Source organism: Culex quinquefasciatus, chromosome 3 (assembly GCF_015732765.1).
Source record: "Culex quinquefasciatus strain JHB chromosome 3, VPISU_Cqui_1.0_pri_paternal, whole genome shotgun sequence".
Classification (NCBI taxonomy): Eukaryota; Metazoa; Arthropoda; class Insecta; order Diptera; family Culicidae; genus Culex; species Culex quinquefasciatus.
This window is the reverse complement of record NC_051863.1, coordinates 74,107,621-74,127,919: the sequence shown is the minus strand read 5'-3', so window position 1 is coordinate 74,127,919 and position 20,299 is coordinate 74,107,621. Positions and strand designations below refer to the sequence as shown.

General features: G+C 37.0%; 1 protein-coding gene across 1 annotated transcript in view; it reads left to right on the top strand.

Annotated features, from left to right (window-relative positions):
• The window catches only part of LOC6039236 (acetylcholine receptor subunit alpha-like 1), a 232,809-nt gene that overhangs the window by 144,076 nt on the left and 68,434 nt on the right, over nucleotides 1–20,299 (top strand). The window contains exon 3 of the mRNA XM_038264193.1: nucleotides 19,323–19,529. Coding sequence (XP_038120121.1) covers nucleotides 19,341–19,529 — 189 coding nt within the window. The 5' untranslated portion in view covers nucleotides 19,323–19,340. The remainder of the gene's footprint in view (nucleotides 1–19,322; nucleotides 19,530–20,299) is intronic.

Sequence of the window (20,299 nt, the reverse complement as noted above, 5' to 3'; positions counted from 1 at the left end):
GACTCTCATTGTAGAAATCGAAGAAAAACATTTAAAAATATTTAGATTGAGTTACACACATATTTCTTAAAAGTGCTGCAAAAAACTTCCAAGAGATCTTTTTTCTTACTTTTGATAAGTATAGATAACACTCAAAAATTATTCAAAACAATATTTTTTATACATGAATTTTTTGATAAACATATCAACTCCAAGACCCTTACGCATTTGACGTTAAATTTATCGTCATACTATTTTGACAATCAATTTTTTTTAAAAGTGCGTTTCGGGAGACTTGATCCCTGCATTTTTACAGTCACTGGAATCAGCCTCAAGATTAAATAATCGGGCCGGGGTTTCGTACATAGTTTCTTTAGTATATTTATTAGGGTGGGTACGGATTTTCAAAAGTTCTCAGATCAAGTTCTGGTGTGGTTCCCCTTGTAGGGCATAACCATAGGGACTCTCAGGCCAAATTTCAGCTCATTTGGTTGGAAACTGGCTTGTCTCAAGCGAGTTCAAGTTTACATGGGATTTACTATGGGGAATTTTGAATTTTCGTTCATTCGCTCCTACAGGCCTGGGGGAAACATGTAGAAACTTCTAGGATGGCCAGAAATGAGCGGAATCGTCTGGAGAACAACTTTCCCTAAGAGACCAGGTCGATTCGTTTAACCCCCATCGAGCTCAACGGCAATACATCCGGGGTTTTCGGAACCAACGGTTTTCCCCAGAAAAGCAACAAATTTTCCTTAGCATGCTATGAATGCTTGATGAATACAGCGACGCCACATGTCAAACAGCTACCACGTGATTGTAAAATTTGTACCATAACATTTTTTTCTTATTTGGAGGTTTAGAATACAGCTAAATAGCATTAGGATCACCATAAATTTTAATTCTATGGTTCAATAAGTAATAAAAAGTATTTTTTTATAAGCGATGCTAGTCCACGTGGTAGCTGTTTGACATGTGGCGTCGCGGTGTTCATCAAGCATTCATAGCATGCTAAGGAAAATTTGATACTTTTCTGGGGAAAACCGTTGGTTCTGAAAACCCCGGATGTATTGCCGTTGAGCTCGATGGGGGTTGACCGAATCGACCTGGTCTCTTAGGGAAAGTTGTTCTCCAGACGATTCCGCTCATTTCTGGCCATCCTAGAAGTTTCTACATGTTTCCCCCAGGCCTGTAGGAGCGAATGAACGAAAATTCAAAATTTCCCATAGTAAATCCCATGTAAACTTGAACTCGCTTGAGACAAGCCAGTTTTCAACCAAATAAGCTGAAATTTGGCCTGAGAGTCCCTATGGTTATGCCCTACAAGGGGAACCACACCAGAACTTGATCTGAGAACTTTTGAAAATCCGTACCCACCCTAATATTTATACATAACTTACTGCAGTTTGAACCGTTTTTCAAAAGTTATGTAAACAAAAATTATCAGCTTTCGTAAGCATGCTCAATTTTGGTCTAAAAAAGAAAATTTTAAGTTTTTAAATATTTTGCATGCTAAACTTGTTATATTTTGAACACAAACGTACAGGTTTAATGTGAAATTGCTATAACATATAGAAAATTAACAGTTCGGACGAATAAGAAACATTTTGCTTAAGATTTCTTAATAATGTTGAAAGGGGGATCAAATTACCCCCAACATTTTGAAAATGCCGGCTTAAAATATTTGTTTAAAACGTTTGCCATGATTCGAAGAGTTTATCTGATGAAATACCCTTATCAACCAAACATAGTTGAATGTTTAAGCTTTCAATTCATGCGTAAAGTTCATAGTTTTGTGAGAAATTGTCAGAGTTATGTGCGATACAAGAAAGGGGACCAAGTCTCCCCACTCTCCCCTAAATTTTTACTTAAACGTCAAAAGTTACAGCCATTTTGGGGTAAAAAAGATACAAATTAAAACTTAAATATCTCGAAAAGGCGCAAGCACTACAAACGTAGAAAAAAAAAATAAAGTGGTGTTTTTCTTTTATCTGGAGATATCTTTATTTGAAAAAGTTTAATTTTCATGGCTTAACCATATGGAACCACCGTAACGAAATTCTAAAATTGTCCAAATATATGTTTTTCCAAGTTGTATTACCCGCTGAATCTGAATCGACCCTCAGAATTAAGCCAAAGTGTTTAAAAATCGATTTTGGGTAATATTTTGGGTTTCCATGTGAAATTATTATTGAACCACCCTTATTTTCAAACAAACCAAAAGTTGCCCCTTTTTCCCCGGGAAATTTGAAGCTTTAGCCCTATAAAAATTTTATTTTAATAAACCTTTTGAAAAGTTATGATAAAGAAACCATTCTGCTTTGTTCAAATAGTTACAAACCAGCTTCAAATTGAGACGCTAAATGGGGTTTCGCCCAATCCCCAAAACTAAAATCTAACAATATTAAACAGAATTCAGGAGCTCAGCCATCGCAGCATGAGAACTCCTCGTTTCGGTGCTAATTTAACAAATGATGGCGCATAAATTGGGGGATTATGCATGGAATAGCTAAATACATCGTGCGCCTGCGGTGTGCAACTCCTCGTCAGCTGTTCTGCGTTCCTTGCGGTTGCTATCCTCTGTAGGGAATTTCAAAAGACGAGACTACTCATCCTCAACTGCAGCTGATAGTTTTATGACACGGACGAGACACGGTCCGGCTTCCCGTCTCCGGGCGACAGGGAATGTGGTGCGATTATTCACTCGTTTTTTTTTTGCTTCCCTGGGACGTGCGCTGCAACTTCAAACGGCCACGGATCGGTTCCGGTCAAACAGCCTGGGGACTCAGTCAGTCACCATGGGCGGTAACGGGACATCAACGCGGTGACGACGATGATGAAGCTGTGCCACGGGAGGTTTGATTGACTTTAACAGCTCGAGGGGTACGTTTTGTGAATGTAAAATTTGATTAAGTGTTTTAGTTGGAAGTGGAAAAGATTCGGGTTTTGATTTGAACGAAATGGCTCTATTGGACACAATGATAGAAAGTTTAATTTTGGAAGGTTAAGGTGTGATTTGGCCTCTATTTACGCACCCAAACAAAAGCTGCCAAATCCTCTGACAAATTTGTTAGAGACCTCAAAAAGCAAAAAGCAAAGATTCTTTACAATTTAGTCTTAAATTGTAAATGTAAAGGGCAAGATGAAAGTAGAACTTGGACTTTTTCTCATGTTGCATTGAGCAATTGGGATAATTTGCTTTAAGTATTCGTCAGCTTGTGACATAGACCATTTTGGTCGAAAATGAGTTGATGATGACGTTTTGCTATACTTAACAAACACTACAAGATGCTTTAACCCGATTTTAAAAACTCGCATCCGTTTCTCGGATATCGCAATACACACTTGTGACATAGACCAATTTATCATCAAAATGATTGTGCACACTTGTGACACGTCATACATGTTGTTGGAAAATGTGGTACATTTTTCTTGTTTTTCACAAACTTATGTACACACATACTTTCTAAAGGCAATGCTACCGTTTGTTTATAAAAATATACTGATTAAGTCGACTAAACCATTGATTTGAGCTTATTTTAGTTTGTATGGGAATTCTGTGCACACTTCGATGCTTGTGTGCTCTCTTATACTAACTGACATTTTGGTGGTTACGAGAAAATCGATTTTTTAACTTTGAATAACTGTTTCTGGAAAACTATTCGACAAACAATTGTCCTAATAATTTTAAAGTATGCTCCTGACATAACTTAAAGATATGGTAAAATATGAAAACTTTTGAAATGCAAAAAAAAATTTGGCAGAGAAATTACGAAAAAAAATCATGCTTGCAATTAGCACAAGTGTGTCTTGAACAGTGATTTGTATGAGTTAGCACAAACGTGCACAGGGCGAATTTTGCAGTTGAGCTAAAATGCTTCTTCGATGGCAGAGTCGTGTATACTTCCAACGTGGCACTTGGTACAAAAGTGCGCAGAGTCATTTTATTGTAAAAATAGAAGTTATTTGTTGTTTCAATGTTTTTTGCGTATTAACTTCGAATTGTTGTTAGTTAAGGAACATTTTTCTCAACAATACTTTTTTAATAGAATTGTTTATCATTAAATTTATTGTGAAAATTGTAGTTTTTGAGAGAAACTACCGTTAAAATTTGAATTTTATGAAGAAAAACTCAGTGAAGTGTGAGGTTTCATAAATATAAATATGAAATCCATGAAATAGCTTCAATAAGACCAACTATGACGAAAACCGAATAGTTCTACGCTTACAAACAGAAGAAAATGATTTTGTAAAAACTTTGAGCCAGCCCGAGCAGGGGTAAATAACACGGGAATACCAAATTTTGGTATTACTTGGGCAAATAACAGCGACCAAAATGTGCCCTTGGTTGCCCAGTAATAGATAGTAAAATACCATGAAATCATACCAAAGTCTAGTATGTGGACAGGCACAACAATACCAAACCATGTTATTCCAAGGGTAAAATAATACCTCAAAATAAAACCATTTCAATACCAAGTTGAGGTCTTCTGGATTTTTGAACATTGCTTGAATACCAAAACTTGGTATTGCCATTGTTTTATTTTTAGGTATTCCCGCGCCCTTGGAAAATCATATTTTGGTATTTCTGTGGTCTTTCACATACATGATTTTGGTATGATTTCATGGTATTTTACCATCTATTACTGGGCAACCAAGAGCACATTATGGTCGCTGGTATTTGAACAAGTAATACCAAAATTTGGTATTTTCATACCATTTTTAGTGCAGCAGTTGCAGTTAGTGAAAAAACGGAAATTATTCATATGCAACAGCCAAATCTACTCACCTGATGATTCCATGTTGTGATATTCTTGTGATATTCTTCACCACACCGAATGCATTTGTCATTGTTGAACGGCCTGTGCTTGAAGTTCTTGAAGCTTCTGAAAAATAACAAGATTGAAAAATAAGTATTATTAAAATGAAACTGAATTGAAATTCACCAAAATTCATTAATCTGTCGATTGACTCGTTTTTCAAAGTATTTGGTTATCCCGACTTAGAGATATTTCAACGTTTTTGAAAAAAAATTTAGTGGGTATATAACACTAAATTTTAAAATCATTTTTAACATTGTTGGGTTTCAAGTCAATTTAGCGCAAAATTAATTAACTCGTAAATTTTTTTTAACTAATTTCCCATAGTTTCAGAGAAAATTGATGAAACCTTTCAATATTCAAATAATACCAAAATGTGCCATCCTGACTTAGAAAATTTTCCACAATTTCAAGTCATTTCTTTAGGGGGTATATCAAAAATGTTTAAAATCAAGTTTGAAATTTCCGGTTTTCAATGAAAGCATTCGCTTTGAGACATCATTTTAGCGCAAAATTAATTATTTTGTCAAAATTGGTCAAAATTTTCCCATAGTTTCAGAGGAATTTGGTAAAACACCTTAATACCAAAATAATACCAAAATGTGGTGTTCGACCATTGACAAATTCTGCAATTTTGCAATATCAAAACAATACCTTAAATTGGTATGATACCACATTTTGCTCTTGCATAATCCTTAAGACAAATTTTTAAGGGTCCAGGAATACCAAAATTTGGTATTGATACCAGGGAAAGGTATTATTACGCATTTCCCTTGTTATTTACCCATGCTCGGGAGTTTATTTTGATTCCATTATATCATACGACCTTTTCAGAAATGCAAGATATCCAGGACACAAACCATAGAGCTGTTATGGTAGATTGCAGTTAGAACAAGTGTGTCTCTTGCAATGAATTCTTAGTTTGTATCGAATAGAACAAAAGTGCTAAAAAAAATCAATACTTAGTCTATGAACATGGACGACCCCTACAGTTATGCTAAGTGTGCACAATTACGTGAATGATGTTGTTACGTGTTTTTTTTTGGATTGGACGATCCCTGCAGTTGTGCTAAGTGTGCACAACTTCTTGAAGGGTGTTTGAGTTGGATATTTGGGTTAGGTTAAGTGTGCAATTAATTAGTGGATGTTGTTGTTACGTAGTTTTTTTTTGGATTGGAAGATCCCTGCAGTTGTGCTAAATGTGCACAACAAGAGTTCTCGAATAAACCGGTTAGGCTAGGTTCACCTATTGGTTCGGCTTAAACCTCCCTTTGTGGTTCAATCCTGGTTCAGTGAACCATGAACCATTCGTTACACCGCAACATTCGTTAAACCGTAACATTCGTTACACCGTGACATTTCGTTACACCGTAACATTCATTTCACCGTAACATTCGTTACACCGCATCATCCGTTACATCGTAACATTCGTTACACCGAAACATTCGTTACACCGTAACATTCGTTACACCGTAACATTCGTTACACCGTAACATTCGTTACACTGTAACATTCGATACACCATAACATTCATTACACCGCAGTATAGTTACACCGCAGTATAGTTACACCATAGTATGGTTACACCGTAACATTGTTATACCGCAACATTCGTTGCATTGTTGCATTCTTGACACCGTGACATTCGTTACACCGTAAAACATCGCAATTAAAACATTTTTTAAGTCGCTGTGCACACTTAGCACAACTGCGGAGGTCGTCCAATCCAAAAAACTACGTAACAACATCATCCACTAACCAATCTCACACTCTGCCTAACCCACTTAGCACAACTTCAGGGGTCGTCCATTAAAAAAACTACGTAACAATAACAACCACTAATTAATCTCACACTTATCCTAACCCACATATCAAATTTATAACATTTTTAAGTCGTTGTGCACACTTAGCACAACTGCAGGGGTCGTCCAATAAAAAAAAAAACTACGTAACAACTTCATCCATTCTCCAATATCACACTTAGCCTAACCCAAATATCCAATTTAAAAAAAATTGAATCTTTGTGCACACTTAGCACAACTGCAGGGGTCGTCCAATAAAAAAAACTACGTAACAACATCACCCACTAACTGATCTTACACTTAGCCTAACCCAAATATCCAATTTAAAACATTTTTAAGTCGTTGTGCACACTCAGAACAACTGCAGGGATCGTCCAATCCAAAAACTACGTAACAATAACATTCACCTACCAATGTCACATTAGCTTAACTTAGGGGTCATCCAATTAAAATAAAACTCTGCCACTAAATAATTATTTGACAAACTTCGTCTAACTTACAACTTCTTCACGTATCCAAATGTGTACACTTGTGCTAATTGCCTTCCAAAATAGTGCTCCATAATATTGCTCAAACTAGTAAGGACACCTGGCAATTTACCATAATATTATAGCATAATCGTATTTTTATGGATTAGCGTGTTTTCAAAAGGTCAAGCCATGATGAAAAATAAGAGAGCACATCCATGATGCGTTCGAAAATGTCAGTTAGTACAAATGGTTGCAGGGCGATATCTCCGCGTAGGAAACGAATTTTTCAGATCTCTTAGAAGCGTTTTGTAGGGAATTTAATTAGCTAAAAGATGTCATCATTAACTCATTTTGGCCCAAAAGTCAGTTAGTACATCAGAGCACAGAGGCATCGACTTGTGACACGTACCTAGTATAATTTTATTTTCGAAACACACTTGTGAAACGTGCTTTTCAGATTTTTGTTTACAATATTTGCTGTATCTTTTAACTGGTGTAACCAAATTAGTTGAAACATGGAGCGGTTGTTAAGCGATAGTATACGAACTGATTGCTTCAAAAAATTTGGCTCTATCATTCATAGTTTTGGAATTATTTACCAACAAACTTTAAAAATCGATTTTCTCGAAAAGTACTAAATGGTCGTTGTCACAAGATAGCACACAGCTGACGTATTGTCATGCATGAAAATAAAGAAATCTTTTTCAAACATCAAACATAAACAACAATTTTAAAACTTCCTGCCTTATAAAAACTTACAAAGAAGTATAAATGCTCTACCGAAGCAGCAAACTTCAAAATCACCTCTTTCCCAAGCAAGTCAACAAAAAGCTATTGCCACACTAAATGTTGTTGCACATTCCATTCGACACCAAGCTTGCACTGTGTTGTCCAGTACACACGGCAACACTGACGTCGTTCGGTATCTCTCGAGGACCGCACCGTCACCTCAGCGGGGCCCAAAGAAAGCACAAGGTAACTGATTTTTATTGTTATCATTATTATTTCAGATAATGTGTCCCCGTTTTTCTTTTGTCCCACGGATTTCTCTGCCACAGAGTTGAGCTTTTACTGAAAGAGGAAGGGGGGGAGAACAAAAGTTCATTTTTGTTTTCCGAGACCACCAACTCTTCGACAGCATCCAGGGGTGGCCTCAATTCAAAGCTCCTGGCAACTGGAACTGGAAGGAACAAAAAAAAAAGAACAACCAACCGTGGATTGGCGTGATGGTGCATTGCAGATACCATAATACCCATAACTTATGTCGGGAGAGTGTTTGAAGAAAACCTGCTTCCCTGCCTCCCCTGACTCCAAGTGGTCCGAACAAAGGCGAAAACTTTCTTCGGCGAGCCGTTCAATAAAAAGGTGGAGGACGCGACCGTCGTCTTCTTCGATGGGTGTTTGAGAAAAGTATAGAAAATGACTATCGTAAAGCGCACTAATAGGGGAGAATGGGGGGAGATTTGCATGTCTTTCGGGGGAGGATTTTCAACTTCAAACGGGGAATCAGTGAGATCTCGGTTATATCCAGGGACTTAGCTGTCAGTCAACAAGTCATTCCCGAGCTTGGGTTAATGCTATGAAAATATCTGTGCTTTTCTTTGCTTATCAAACTTCTCAAAAGCCTTGAAGTTGACGTTGAGATGACAAAAAAATCTTTTTCTCGATTTAATTAAGCAAAACAGATCGTTTAAAATTATAAAAAAAATGTTTTGCTACTTATTTCTTGACTGCAAGTCAAAAACGTATACTTATAACTACCAAGCTCCCGAAGTTAGAAAATAAGTTGAGAAATTAGAACAATAAAACAAATAGCAAACTTTCGCGAATTTTGAAACACTGCTCCACAAATTGAATATTATTCCCTGGCTTATTTTAAGAGGCAGTATTTGTAAATTCTGCTCGGTTTGTTCTAGAGATCGTACCGAGGTGCTTCGATTTGGATGAAACTTTCAGCGTTTGTTTGTCTATACATAAGATGAACTCATGCCAAATATGAGCCCTCTACGACAAAAGCAAGTGGGGTAAAACGTGCTTTGAAGTTTGAGGTCCAAAAAACATGAAAAATCTTAAAATTGCTCGCATTTCCGTAAAACTTCTTCAATTCCAACTCTCTTAGATGCATTCGAAAGGTATTTTGAAGCACTTCAAAATGTGCCATACACACAAAAAAATATTTCCGAATGTTACATCATTTATGATGTAACACTTTTGCACGTCATTAAACATTTAAATTTAAATGCAATTTGATGTAAATTTGCAACAAATTATACGTAAAAACATGATTTTACGTGTGATTCAACCGTTTACGTCGAATCTCACGTTTACATCAACTGAGTTTACATGTAATTCATTTTTTCCGTGTCGAGTAAATTCACATTTTTTTTTCTGTGTAGACATCCAGGATTGGTTTGATTTTTTCTCATAGCTTTTGCAAATTACTGTTAAAAATGGATTTTTTAAAACCTTAATATCTTTTTCCAACAGCCTCCAACACCCATACTCCCATCGGTAAAAAATAGGTAATTTCATGGACTATAAGTCTACGGAAATAACTTTTTGGCCAATCGCAGTTTTTCTCATAGTTTTTCGATTTTTCTACTATAAACATTTTACAACGTTTGTTTTTGCTCAATTTTGTCATATTCGGAATCCTCGGAAAATTTCACGTAAGTTAGAAGTATTGGAGTTGTAAATTTGATTTCAAAAATAATCAAATAAAACATTTTTGTAAAAAGAAATACCGTCAGTGGGGGTGACATTGGGTCTGGGGGTGAGATTGGGTCAAAGTGATTTTTTACGGATTTCACCATTTCTCAGATTCTTCTAAATTAAACAAATTCTGTTAAAAGGGTTGTGTAGAGGACATCTTAAGATGACTTCGCTGAAAAAATCTCTTTCCTAGAGCAAATCCTGTTGCTTTTTTTTTTAATTTTCACCTTCCAAAACATGCAATCGATTATAATCAAAAAATAAATAAAACGACAATTGCAATTAGAGTTGAACCAGCCACCGGCTGAAAAACTGTGTTACAAAGAATAAAAATGCATTTATTTTTAAAAATCTTTTCAATTTTGGAAAATTCAAATAAGTATGTAACATTAACGATTTCAAGGTCTATGTCATTAGATGGGAAATTGTTTGTGCTTTTTGAGTCCGCCTTAACACAGAAGGGTCATTTTTCCGCTGAAAGCATTTTTTTAATTAAGCTTAGGGGTAAAAAATTACAGAAATGTTGATGTATAAACTTAAGACGGTTGCTTTAACCCTGCAAAATTACAGAACAACACTACATGAAGCCGTTTCTAAAGTTCCGTCGCCTGAGCTGAACATTTGGCACTTTTTCAGTGCTTTTCTGCCTCCCTACTTGCTAAAATACCAGGCAAAATTAACCCTCTACTGCCCACAATTTTTCAATTTTTTTTTGTCCCGTGCTCAGGAAGTCATTTTGAACAATTTTCGATCTGTTGGAAAAACTTAACTTCTCTTGTTTTTTTTTCTTGTTTCATTTTGAGTATTTTAATTCGCATTATCATGTTTAGTTTATATTAGTTTCTGATAGTATTTGGCTTACCACCTCCTATCATTACCTATTGCCTATTTAGTTTTTTCATGTTTCTACAGCCACTTTTTTAATTTTTTGCTTGTTTTTTTTTTTCACATTTTCTACAATATAACGATACCATTCATTCCTTTGTGGAACACCAATCAGTGAGGTACTCCTGGATATTAACTTCTGAAAGTGCTTAAAAAGTGCAAAAATGCCTCACGGCAAGAAAAAGAGGCGGTCCTCACCAGCAGGATCGGCAGATTTGAAGAAGCTAAAGAATGCCGAAGCGCTACCTGCAAAGCCAGGCAGTTTGAGCAAGGACGCTCAAAAATTGTCTGGAAACCAGTTCGCTACCCTCCCTGTGGACGTGAGCGAGAAGGAAGAATTTGAACGACGGGAAAAGTTGCCACCCATTTTTGTGAAAACATCGTCATCGGATTCGGTGCGAAAGTGGCTGACCGGATTTATCAAATCTGGTGCTTTACGAGCTTCCATTCGCTTGTGTGCTGATGGACTCAAAATTCTGCTACCTACCAGAAAGGATTACAACTACGTTCGGGATTTCCTGAACAACACAAAGATTGAATACTACAGCCATGACGATCCAGGTAAACGCCCCATGAAACAGGTCCTCCGAGGCCTGTACGACATGGATGTGAATGTGCTGAAAGAAGAGCTCAAAACTCTGAAGTTGAACGTGATCGAAGTCTTCAAGATGACGAGACATAACAAGGACATCAAGTATCGTGATCAACTGTACCTGGTTCATCTCGAGAAAGGATCGACAACGCCGTCTGAGCTGAAAGCAGTTCGGGCAATTTTCAACATCATCGTGACTTGGGAACATTATCGTCCAGTGCACCGTGACGTGACACAATGTTCGAACTGCTTGCAGTTTGGAAATGGTGGAAGGAACTGTTTCATCAAGAGTCGTTGTGCAACCTGCGGAGGTGAGCACAAAACTCCAGTTTTCAACACAATCAACGAGAACATCGAAGCGAAATGTTTCAATTGCGGCGGCGACCATTCTACCAAGAATCGAAGCTGCCCAAAACGTGCTGAGTTTGTAAAAATTCGGCAGCAAGCGACGACGAGGCACCAACCAAATCGTCGCAAAACACCACCAACTTTCAAGGACGTAGATTTTCCTGCTCTGGCGTCACCTGGAGCGGGATCTGTTCGAGTGGTTCCAAATCTGCAGCCATTGCCGTTGAATCAGCAGCAAAGATTTGCAGAGAATACAACACCTCCAGGCTTCAGTCAGCAACCGAGGGAAAACCAACCAGCATCAACGGATGAAGGCAGTAGTGACCTGTTTTCACCACAAGAACTTTTGAACATTTTCGTCGAGATGACAACAACATTGCGTGGTTGCAAAACTCGTGCAGAACAAGTGAGAATGCTTGGAGGATTTATCTTAAAATACAGTTCGTAGTTTACTCGTTCTAATGATTTTGAATAATTCAAAGAATTTTTATTTTAGTTTTAAGTTAGGATTAGTTGTTTAAGTTATTTTTTTCTTTTTTTTACCCAAATGTATTCGGTTCAATGCAGAAATGTAAAACAATTTGAAGTAAATAAATGAATGTGAACAGTTAATAAGAAAACGAAAAATATAACAAAGATGAAGAGCATTTAGCCATACCACTTAGAATGTAAATGAAATGTAATTATTATAAGAAAGTTCAATAAAGACATATTTAATTTCCAAAAAAAAATAACGATACCATTAAAAAAAATGCTTAGAGGCATAATCTGAAAATGCTAGTAAGAAACACAGCCAAAGATGATCCCAGAAAAATGACATTTTTAAATACATTGGAAAAGTCACATAAAACAAGTCACACAAATTTTAAAGCTTCTTCTTGTCAATGCTTTTAAAAGATCAAAAAATGGTTGAAAATTTGTTTTTTTAATGCGAATTTTTAGATCGAAGCCCGTCTAATGGCGGGGTTGGGTTGTAGAGGGTTAAGAGAAAATCACATAGGGGCAATTTCCAATTGTTTAGCAGGTTAAAGATTCGGGCGTATTTCTATTTAATTGGCATATTTTCACTATACAAACAACTATTTTGTTATATTTTCAAAATTTTGCTCATTTTATATTAACCCTACCAGGTTGGACATGAAAAAAAATCAGTTAGGCCGTTGCAAATATTTTTTCGAAGTTTATGTTCCACGACTCTGCTGCAACCTTCCATCGGATGAGGAAGTAAAATGTCGGTCCCGGCCTTGGTTGTTGTTAAGCCGTTAAGTCATTCCAGGTGTAGGAGTAGTCTCCATGCCATAAGTACAAACAACACACCAAACCAAGCCTACTCCGGTGGAATCGCTGGCGACGGTTGGACTCGCAATCCAAAGGTCGTCAGTTCAAACACTGGGGTGGAGGTTTGGGTGCTCTCCTCATTCAAGCCTTCGGACTCCTAGGTTCGTGCAGAAACTTGCAATAGAGACCACAAAAAACCCGGGGGTCGTTAATGTGGATGGTTTGATTTTTTTTGTTCCACGACTCTGGCCAAAATCGAAAGGGGGGGGGGGGATGTCAAAAAAAAAAAATAAAAAAATGACAACTATGGCTTGTCATTTTAGTAAAAAAATCATTTTAGTAAAAAAAAGAGTTTTAATAATAATTTTGCACCTTCCCAGTTGTGTTGCAATCATTGGTGTACAAAACAATACTGCATTACTGTGCAACGGAATTTCACAAAAATTCTAAATATTTTTAGTCGATTCCAGACATGCTGAATATGATTTAATACGCATGAAAAAAACATTGCTATTTCAATTAAAATTTGAATTTTTTGAAAAAAAATGTTTTGGGGGGCCATAAACTTAAAACAATATTTGCATCGCCTTAATGATGGAAACATAATTCTTACAAACAAAAATTACTTTATAGCCTAGTTTTGAAACTCCAAACTCCAAACCTTCCTTGGGCTTATACGAACCCAACGCAACAAAGAGCACCTCGATCCGAGGCTCCGTATTGATCTGATTCGCGTTCGAACAAAACCATCGACATTTTTTATACATATATATATAGATGTCAAATTAGTTTATTTTTCTTGTTAGTTTTACCATATTTTTGTCTTCCTTATTAAGGTTAGGCTATAATCCTGCTCTAAAAATGAACTTTTTAATTAAAGCTCGAAACCCCACCTTGATGTATATGTGATGTGTATGTGAGTGCGTATTCCTCTTAATGCTCAAAATTCCTGCCAAGTTTTCTCGGCACTGGCTGTTCCGATTTGAGTCAAACAAGTCGCATTCAATCCGGTTTGGTTCCCCATACTGCGCTATTGAATTGTTTGATGATCCGATAAGTAGTTCATAAGTTACGTATAAAAAAGTGTCAGAGATGCGAATCGGGTGCTTGAATTTTGATGCCGGATCTCACTTCAATGTTTGTAAACTATGTCCGGATCCATCATCCGACCCATCGTTGGTTAGATAATCGAAAGTCATTTCCAACGAGTCTAAAACGTTGACGATCTGGCAACCCTGCCTCGAGTTATGACCACTTAAGCGATATTTATGAACTTTTTTGTAGCCGGATATCACTTAAATGTATGTAAACAATTTCCGGATCCATTATCCAACACATCGTTGGTTAGGTTATCGAAATACTTTTCCAAAGAGTTCAAAACATTGAAAATCTGGCAACCCTGTCTCGAGTTATGACCACATAACTGATATTTATGAACTTTTTGAAGCCGGATCACATTTGAATGTATTCAAACGATGTCCGGATCCATCATCCAATCGTTGGTTAGGTTATAAAAAGACCTTTTCAATTAGTCTGAAAGATTGACGATCCGGCAACACTGCTTTGAGTTATGACCGCTTAAGTGATATTTATGTACATTTTTGTAGTCGGATCTCACATAAATGTATGTAAACAAAGTTCTGATCGATTATCCGACCCATCGTTGGTTAGGTAATGGAAAGACCTTTTCAATGAGTCCAAAATATTAAAAATCTGGCAACCCTGTCTCGAGTTATGACCACTAAAGTGATATTTATGTACTTTATTATTCCGGATCTTAGAAAAAAATGATGAAATTTGTGTCCAAACCCATCTTATTACTCATTGTTGGTAAAGAGTGAGGAAGACTAAAACCACATAGGTGGATTATGTTAGTTTTTCTACTTAATTTTTTTGATTTATTTCATCATTTTGTTAAAAAGGCTCCATTTCAGCTCTAGGTGGATTGAATTAGGGGTTTCCCTTTTTTCAAATGAAAACTTACACCTTTTTTTAATAATTCAAACTTTTACAACACTAGAAATACGCTCATGAAAAGAGAAAGCGATGAAAGGCAAAGTATTTCTACTGTTTAAAATCCCTGAATTACTACAATGAAATAATGAATTCTCAGCTTCCCCTAAACCAGTCCCGGTGCGGGGGGGAGGGAAAACAAACGCGAGCAAATTTTCTTTTATTTGTCCCCGCTAAATATTTGATGCTGTTCCTCGCCCTCAATACCAATTGCGACCTAGATTGCACATGCAAATTTCCACCGCGCGTTTTTTCTTCCCCCGCCGATTCCAATGTGGGGAGGGTTTTCCGTCCTGGGAATTAAAGTGGGAGAGGGGCTGTTTGGTTCGAGAACACCCAATTTAGTATGCATCAAAATTGCCAGCGGGAAAATAAATGAAAGTATTAAACTCTATGAGCGAGAGCGAGTCCTTTGGGAAAAACTTTTCCCGAAAACTCGTTCATTGTTGGAATTGACTTTACGAGCAACGTGTTAAGACGGCGGCGAAGGACATTGCAGTGCAGGACTGGCGAATTGGACTCTTGTCAGGACTCGCTCTGTCTCTCTGCCTTTTTCCCGGTGGGGATGCACTCTTTGTTTGCTGCTGCGCCAGCCCCGGAAGGATGCGGGAATTGTGGGAACATCTTCCGTATAATTCCGGGGAAAACGGTAATGGCTGCTACAAGCTTTTTCCGGGGACGTTTAATCGAACGGCGGAAGAAAATCTTGTAATTTATGCGCTCGTTTGCATAATTACACAAGGAACGATTAACACATTTCGTGCTTTTTGCGGGGTTTCTCCGGGAAGCTGGATCTTAGTTTTTGTGGGGAGGATTGGCAGGGGGAGGGACTGAACAAGTCTTCACCAATTACCACCATTCGTCAAGTGCTGTGTAGAAAAAGTGTGTGGGTTGTTGGAAATATGATATTAAAAATAAAATACTGTTACTGACTTTGTTTTGAGCAATTCTCTTGAATTTTACAAATCGATTTTTCACTGTATTTTTTTTGTCCAAATAAACCGTTTCTCATCATCAGTTTCTTCATACAAGTTTCTTTACAAATTTAAGAGCTGAAAAGATTTTCTGATCGATTTGGTGTCAATCAGAAAATCCCTTCTCCAATCCGTTTTTCATAGTTTTCAAAATCAAGTTTTGTAATAAAATGTCATTAAACAAATGGGTAAATTTGTTTAAGAGTGTATATATTGATCAGAAAAATGGATGGGCAGATGGACATTTCTGTGGACAGTCCCACAATTTGTATACAGAAAGAAACTAGTTAAAAAAAAAGGGTTTATTTATACAAAAGGAATCAGTAGACAAAAATCAAAATGAGATTTGTTTTTGCGAGAGAAGAGAACTTCTCTATTATGATAGGGGAGAGTGGGGAGACTTGATCCCCTTTTTTGCATCGCACATAACTCTGTCAATTTCTCACAAAACTATGAACCTTTTGCATAAATTGAAAGCTTAAAAAATCAACTATGTTTGGCTGAAAAGGGTATTTAATTAGCTGAATTCTTCGAATCATGCCAAGCATTTAAAAAATATTTTAAATAGGCATTTTCAAAATGTTAGGGGTAACTCAGGGCCCCGGCGATGGCCTGATATGAGCTACCGAACAACATTGGCAATATGGCGTCGTTTGTTTACAAACATGAGATTGATTGTAGACGAACCGAAAAATTTACTTTTTAGTAAAAAAAATCTATAATTACAGTCGACTCTCTGGTTGTCAATATCCAAGGGACCGTCGAGGAAGAGAATCATCAGTTTACAGAACGATGCAAAATGAAGACTCGATTGAAAATATGTTTTTCTTGGTACCCAGCTATGAGAGAGAGTCATGGCAACGTCCAGCAAACAAAAACAAACTAATGTCAAACACCCTTCAAAGCTTCGTTTTGCAAAGAAAAATGTCTATGCAAGCCATGAGATAGTGACAATATTGACAACCGGAAGAGATTTTTAAAGCAAACAGAATCCAAGGGACCGTCGAGGAAGAGATCCTTCAAGCAAGAGAAAATATCGAGGAATAAAGCCGATCGAAGTATGCAGTTTGAAGGGACTGAAGAATTCATCGTTAGATGGAGCAATATTGATATCGAGAAGATCGACAGCCAGAGAGTCGACTGTATTGTGCAATAACATTAAGTTTTAGAAAACAGATATTTTTTTTACATTCTTGACCAGAATTTGCTTTATTATTATTTTTCAATTTTAACCTCTTTTATCGCATTTCTGATCAAGATTGCACAGCACACCATCGTGCCTTTAGTGTATCTTTAGTTTCCACGTCGACTCGCTGTAGATTCGTGTTTAAATTTTGAAATTTAACATAAATTAAAATAATTTGCAAAATTCCCAACTTTATCCATGTGCAACAATTTCCACATCACCCGTGCGGGAAACCGATAATGGGGTAATTCATGCGTTCCAAACTGTCAAAATTCCAAAACGTCATTGCCAATATTTGGTTCGCTGCTTTTGTTCGTGATTGAAGTTTCGGGCCGAGACTCTGGGGTAACTTGATGTTTCTTATTTACCCACTTTGGATGTTCTATAAATCACAGCAATTTCACATAAAACCTGTACGTTTGTGTTCAAAGTATAACAAGTTTAGCATGTGAAATATTTAAAAATTTGAAATATTTTTTTTAACCAAAATTGAGCATGTTTACAAAAGCTGGTCATTTTTGTTTACAAAACATTTGAAAAATGGTTCAAACTGCAGTAAGTGTACTATAGTTGTACACTTACTGCAGTTTGAACCATTTTTCAAATGTTTTGTAGACAAAAATTACCAGCTTTTGTAAACATGCTCAATTTTGATTAAAAAAAATATTTCGAAAAAGGTAAATTTTTCGGTTCGTCCACAATCAATCTCATGTTTGTAAACAAACGACTAAAAGAAAGCATGTACGAAAAATCAAACCAATTAATTAAGCTTCAGGCTGATTCCAATGACTGTAAAAATGGAGGGATCAAGTCTCCCTAATTGCACTTTTTTAAACAATTGATTGTAAAAATAGTATGCCGATAAACTTAACGTCAAATGCGTAAGGTTTTCGTAGTTGATAAGTTTATCAAACAATTCATGTTAAAAAAATGAATAATTTTTTAGTGATTTTTATACACATCAAAACAAAGAAAAATATCTTTTGCAAAACCTTTTCGAAAACTGTGAGAAACTTTTTGCCTTTCTTACTAAAGAAAGGTATAGGATTGCTTTTGGCTCCGACTCAAGATCAAGCTTCGTAATCCAATCATTTCTCGAGAAATAATCATTCAAAAAATCAATTTCAAAAAAAAGTTTGAGTAAATTACGCACAACTTTCTAGAAAAAAGCTATTTTTTTATTTTTTTACCCGCATGCTGATGAGATAAAAGCTGTGGATCAAGTGTCCCCGGGGATCAAGTCTCCCCACTCTCCCCTAAGTATTTGCTGGCTCCTCAGCTCTAAAAAAAAGTCTAAGATATAGAATTCATTCAAAATAATCAAAATGGCATGTTTAAATTTTATAGGAAAGCGACTCATTTTTTTTTAGTGTGAAAAAAACCTTCAATAGCTTTGTAAATCCGTATCGATAATAACATTACACAAAGTACAAACTCTCAAACATCTAACCAATGGAACTTACCCAAATCGAAAAGCTGTCCAAACTCCGTGAAGACCAACCAAATCCAAAAGTTTCAGTTCAAAGTTTTCCTCTCGTCGGCACCGCCGCCGTTGTTGATGAATAAAATGTTTACTTGTTTCAACTTTTGAATTTTTATTACATCCACAACACACTTTTCAAGAGTCTCACCGATCGCACTGGACCAAACCGAACCAAGTTACAGAATTTGGTGATGCTTTTTTTTAAGGTAAGGGGAAAAGCGAAGGTGGTGATGGTTGCTTTGTAACGAGGCAAAAAGGGAAAAGCCACAAAAGTTTTCCCCTGCTGTTGTTGCGAGGAATGGTATTTTCCGGACAAAAAGAGGAAATGCTGTACGAAGTGCACACACAAGTATAATTCCAAGAGATAACCTCTTGAGCCAAAAACTCCTTCGGCATCCTTTTCACTCCAGCTATTTTCTCGACGAGTGAGAGTTTTTCACTTTTCGTGCATATTTAAGTTCGCACCAAAAGCTTTGTACCCCCGCAGGATAAAAGTTTATCATCCTCGTTTGAAGGGCCCTCCCGGAAGCATGGCTGTGGTCAACCGACAGCCGGGAGAAGTGGCCTTCCTTTACGACCTGGAACCTACCCCTCCTCTTCCTAGAATCTCTGCAACAGAACTTTAGCCCAGCTTGGTGTAATAGTTTGGTACATGACTGCACACTGATTATCTTAATTACCCTCGGGTGGAAGCGCCCTGGAGCGGAACTTTAGAGCTGTTTTAACCATTTTTTGCCTAACTTTTTCTTCCACCTTTTTTCTCTTTCTCTCTCTTCCTTTTAGGGGTGGACCTGGCCTAAGATGGGGAGCGTGCTACTCACGGCTGTGTTCATAGCGTTAAATTTTGCTACCGGCCTGGCCAACCCAGATTCGAAGCGTTTGTATGACGACCTGCTGAGCAACTACAACCGACTGATACGGCCCGTGGGCAACAACTCCGATCGACTAACGGTGAAAATGGGACTGCGACTGTCACAGCTCATCGACGTGGTAAGTAGACATTATTTCATATTTGTTAGGATTTTTTTGGTTTCAAAATATGTCACTTTCACTTGCAAAACTGATAAGCACAACTGATGAAAAACATTGACGAGAATCTTGAGAAGCAAATAACTATCAAAAATTTCTCGTGCGTCTCTATCAAACGTATTACCGTAAATATTATTACGATGCTAACATTATAAAATGTTGTGAAGGGTTTCGATTAGTCACATCCAATCATCATCCGACAGATTTGTAACCCTGAAAACGACTCCAGGCCTCCCTTATGACCCGACTCTACTGACTCCGGCTGTTTTGATTTTTATTACTCCGACTCTGACTCCAGCTCTGGGGTACTCAAACAGCCCCATCTTCAACGAGTCTAACTGCGATCATGGCCGTTCATCGTCACTCGCGACAGAAACGAACGTCGAAACAAAGAAAAACGCAAAAAGTAACTTTTTTTAAACTTTTTTTTTCGTAATATCGCGATAACTCGTGATGGTTATAAACAAACTCCTTTTTGTAATTGTCTGCTCTACAACTTGGTTAGAACATTGTAATACTCTAAAAAATTACCCTGCTAAGTTAAAAAAACACGATTTTTTAAAAAGAAAAAAAATTGCTCTAAATGAAAAAAATACCCAAGGATAATTCTCTACCAACTTACACGGAATCGGGAAAAGTTGCCCCTACTCCTCTTTGATTTGTGTGAAACTTTATCCTAAGGGGTAACTGATCACTAATCCGAGGTCAGTTTTTTGATATCTCGTGACGTA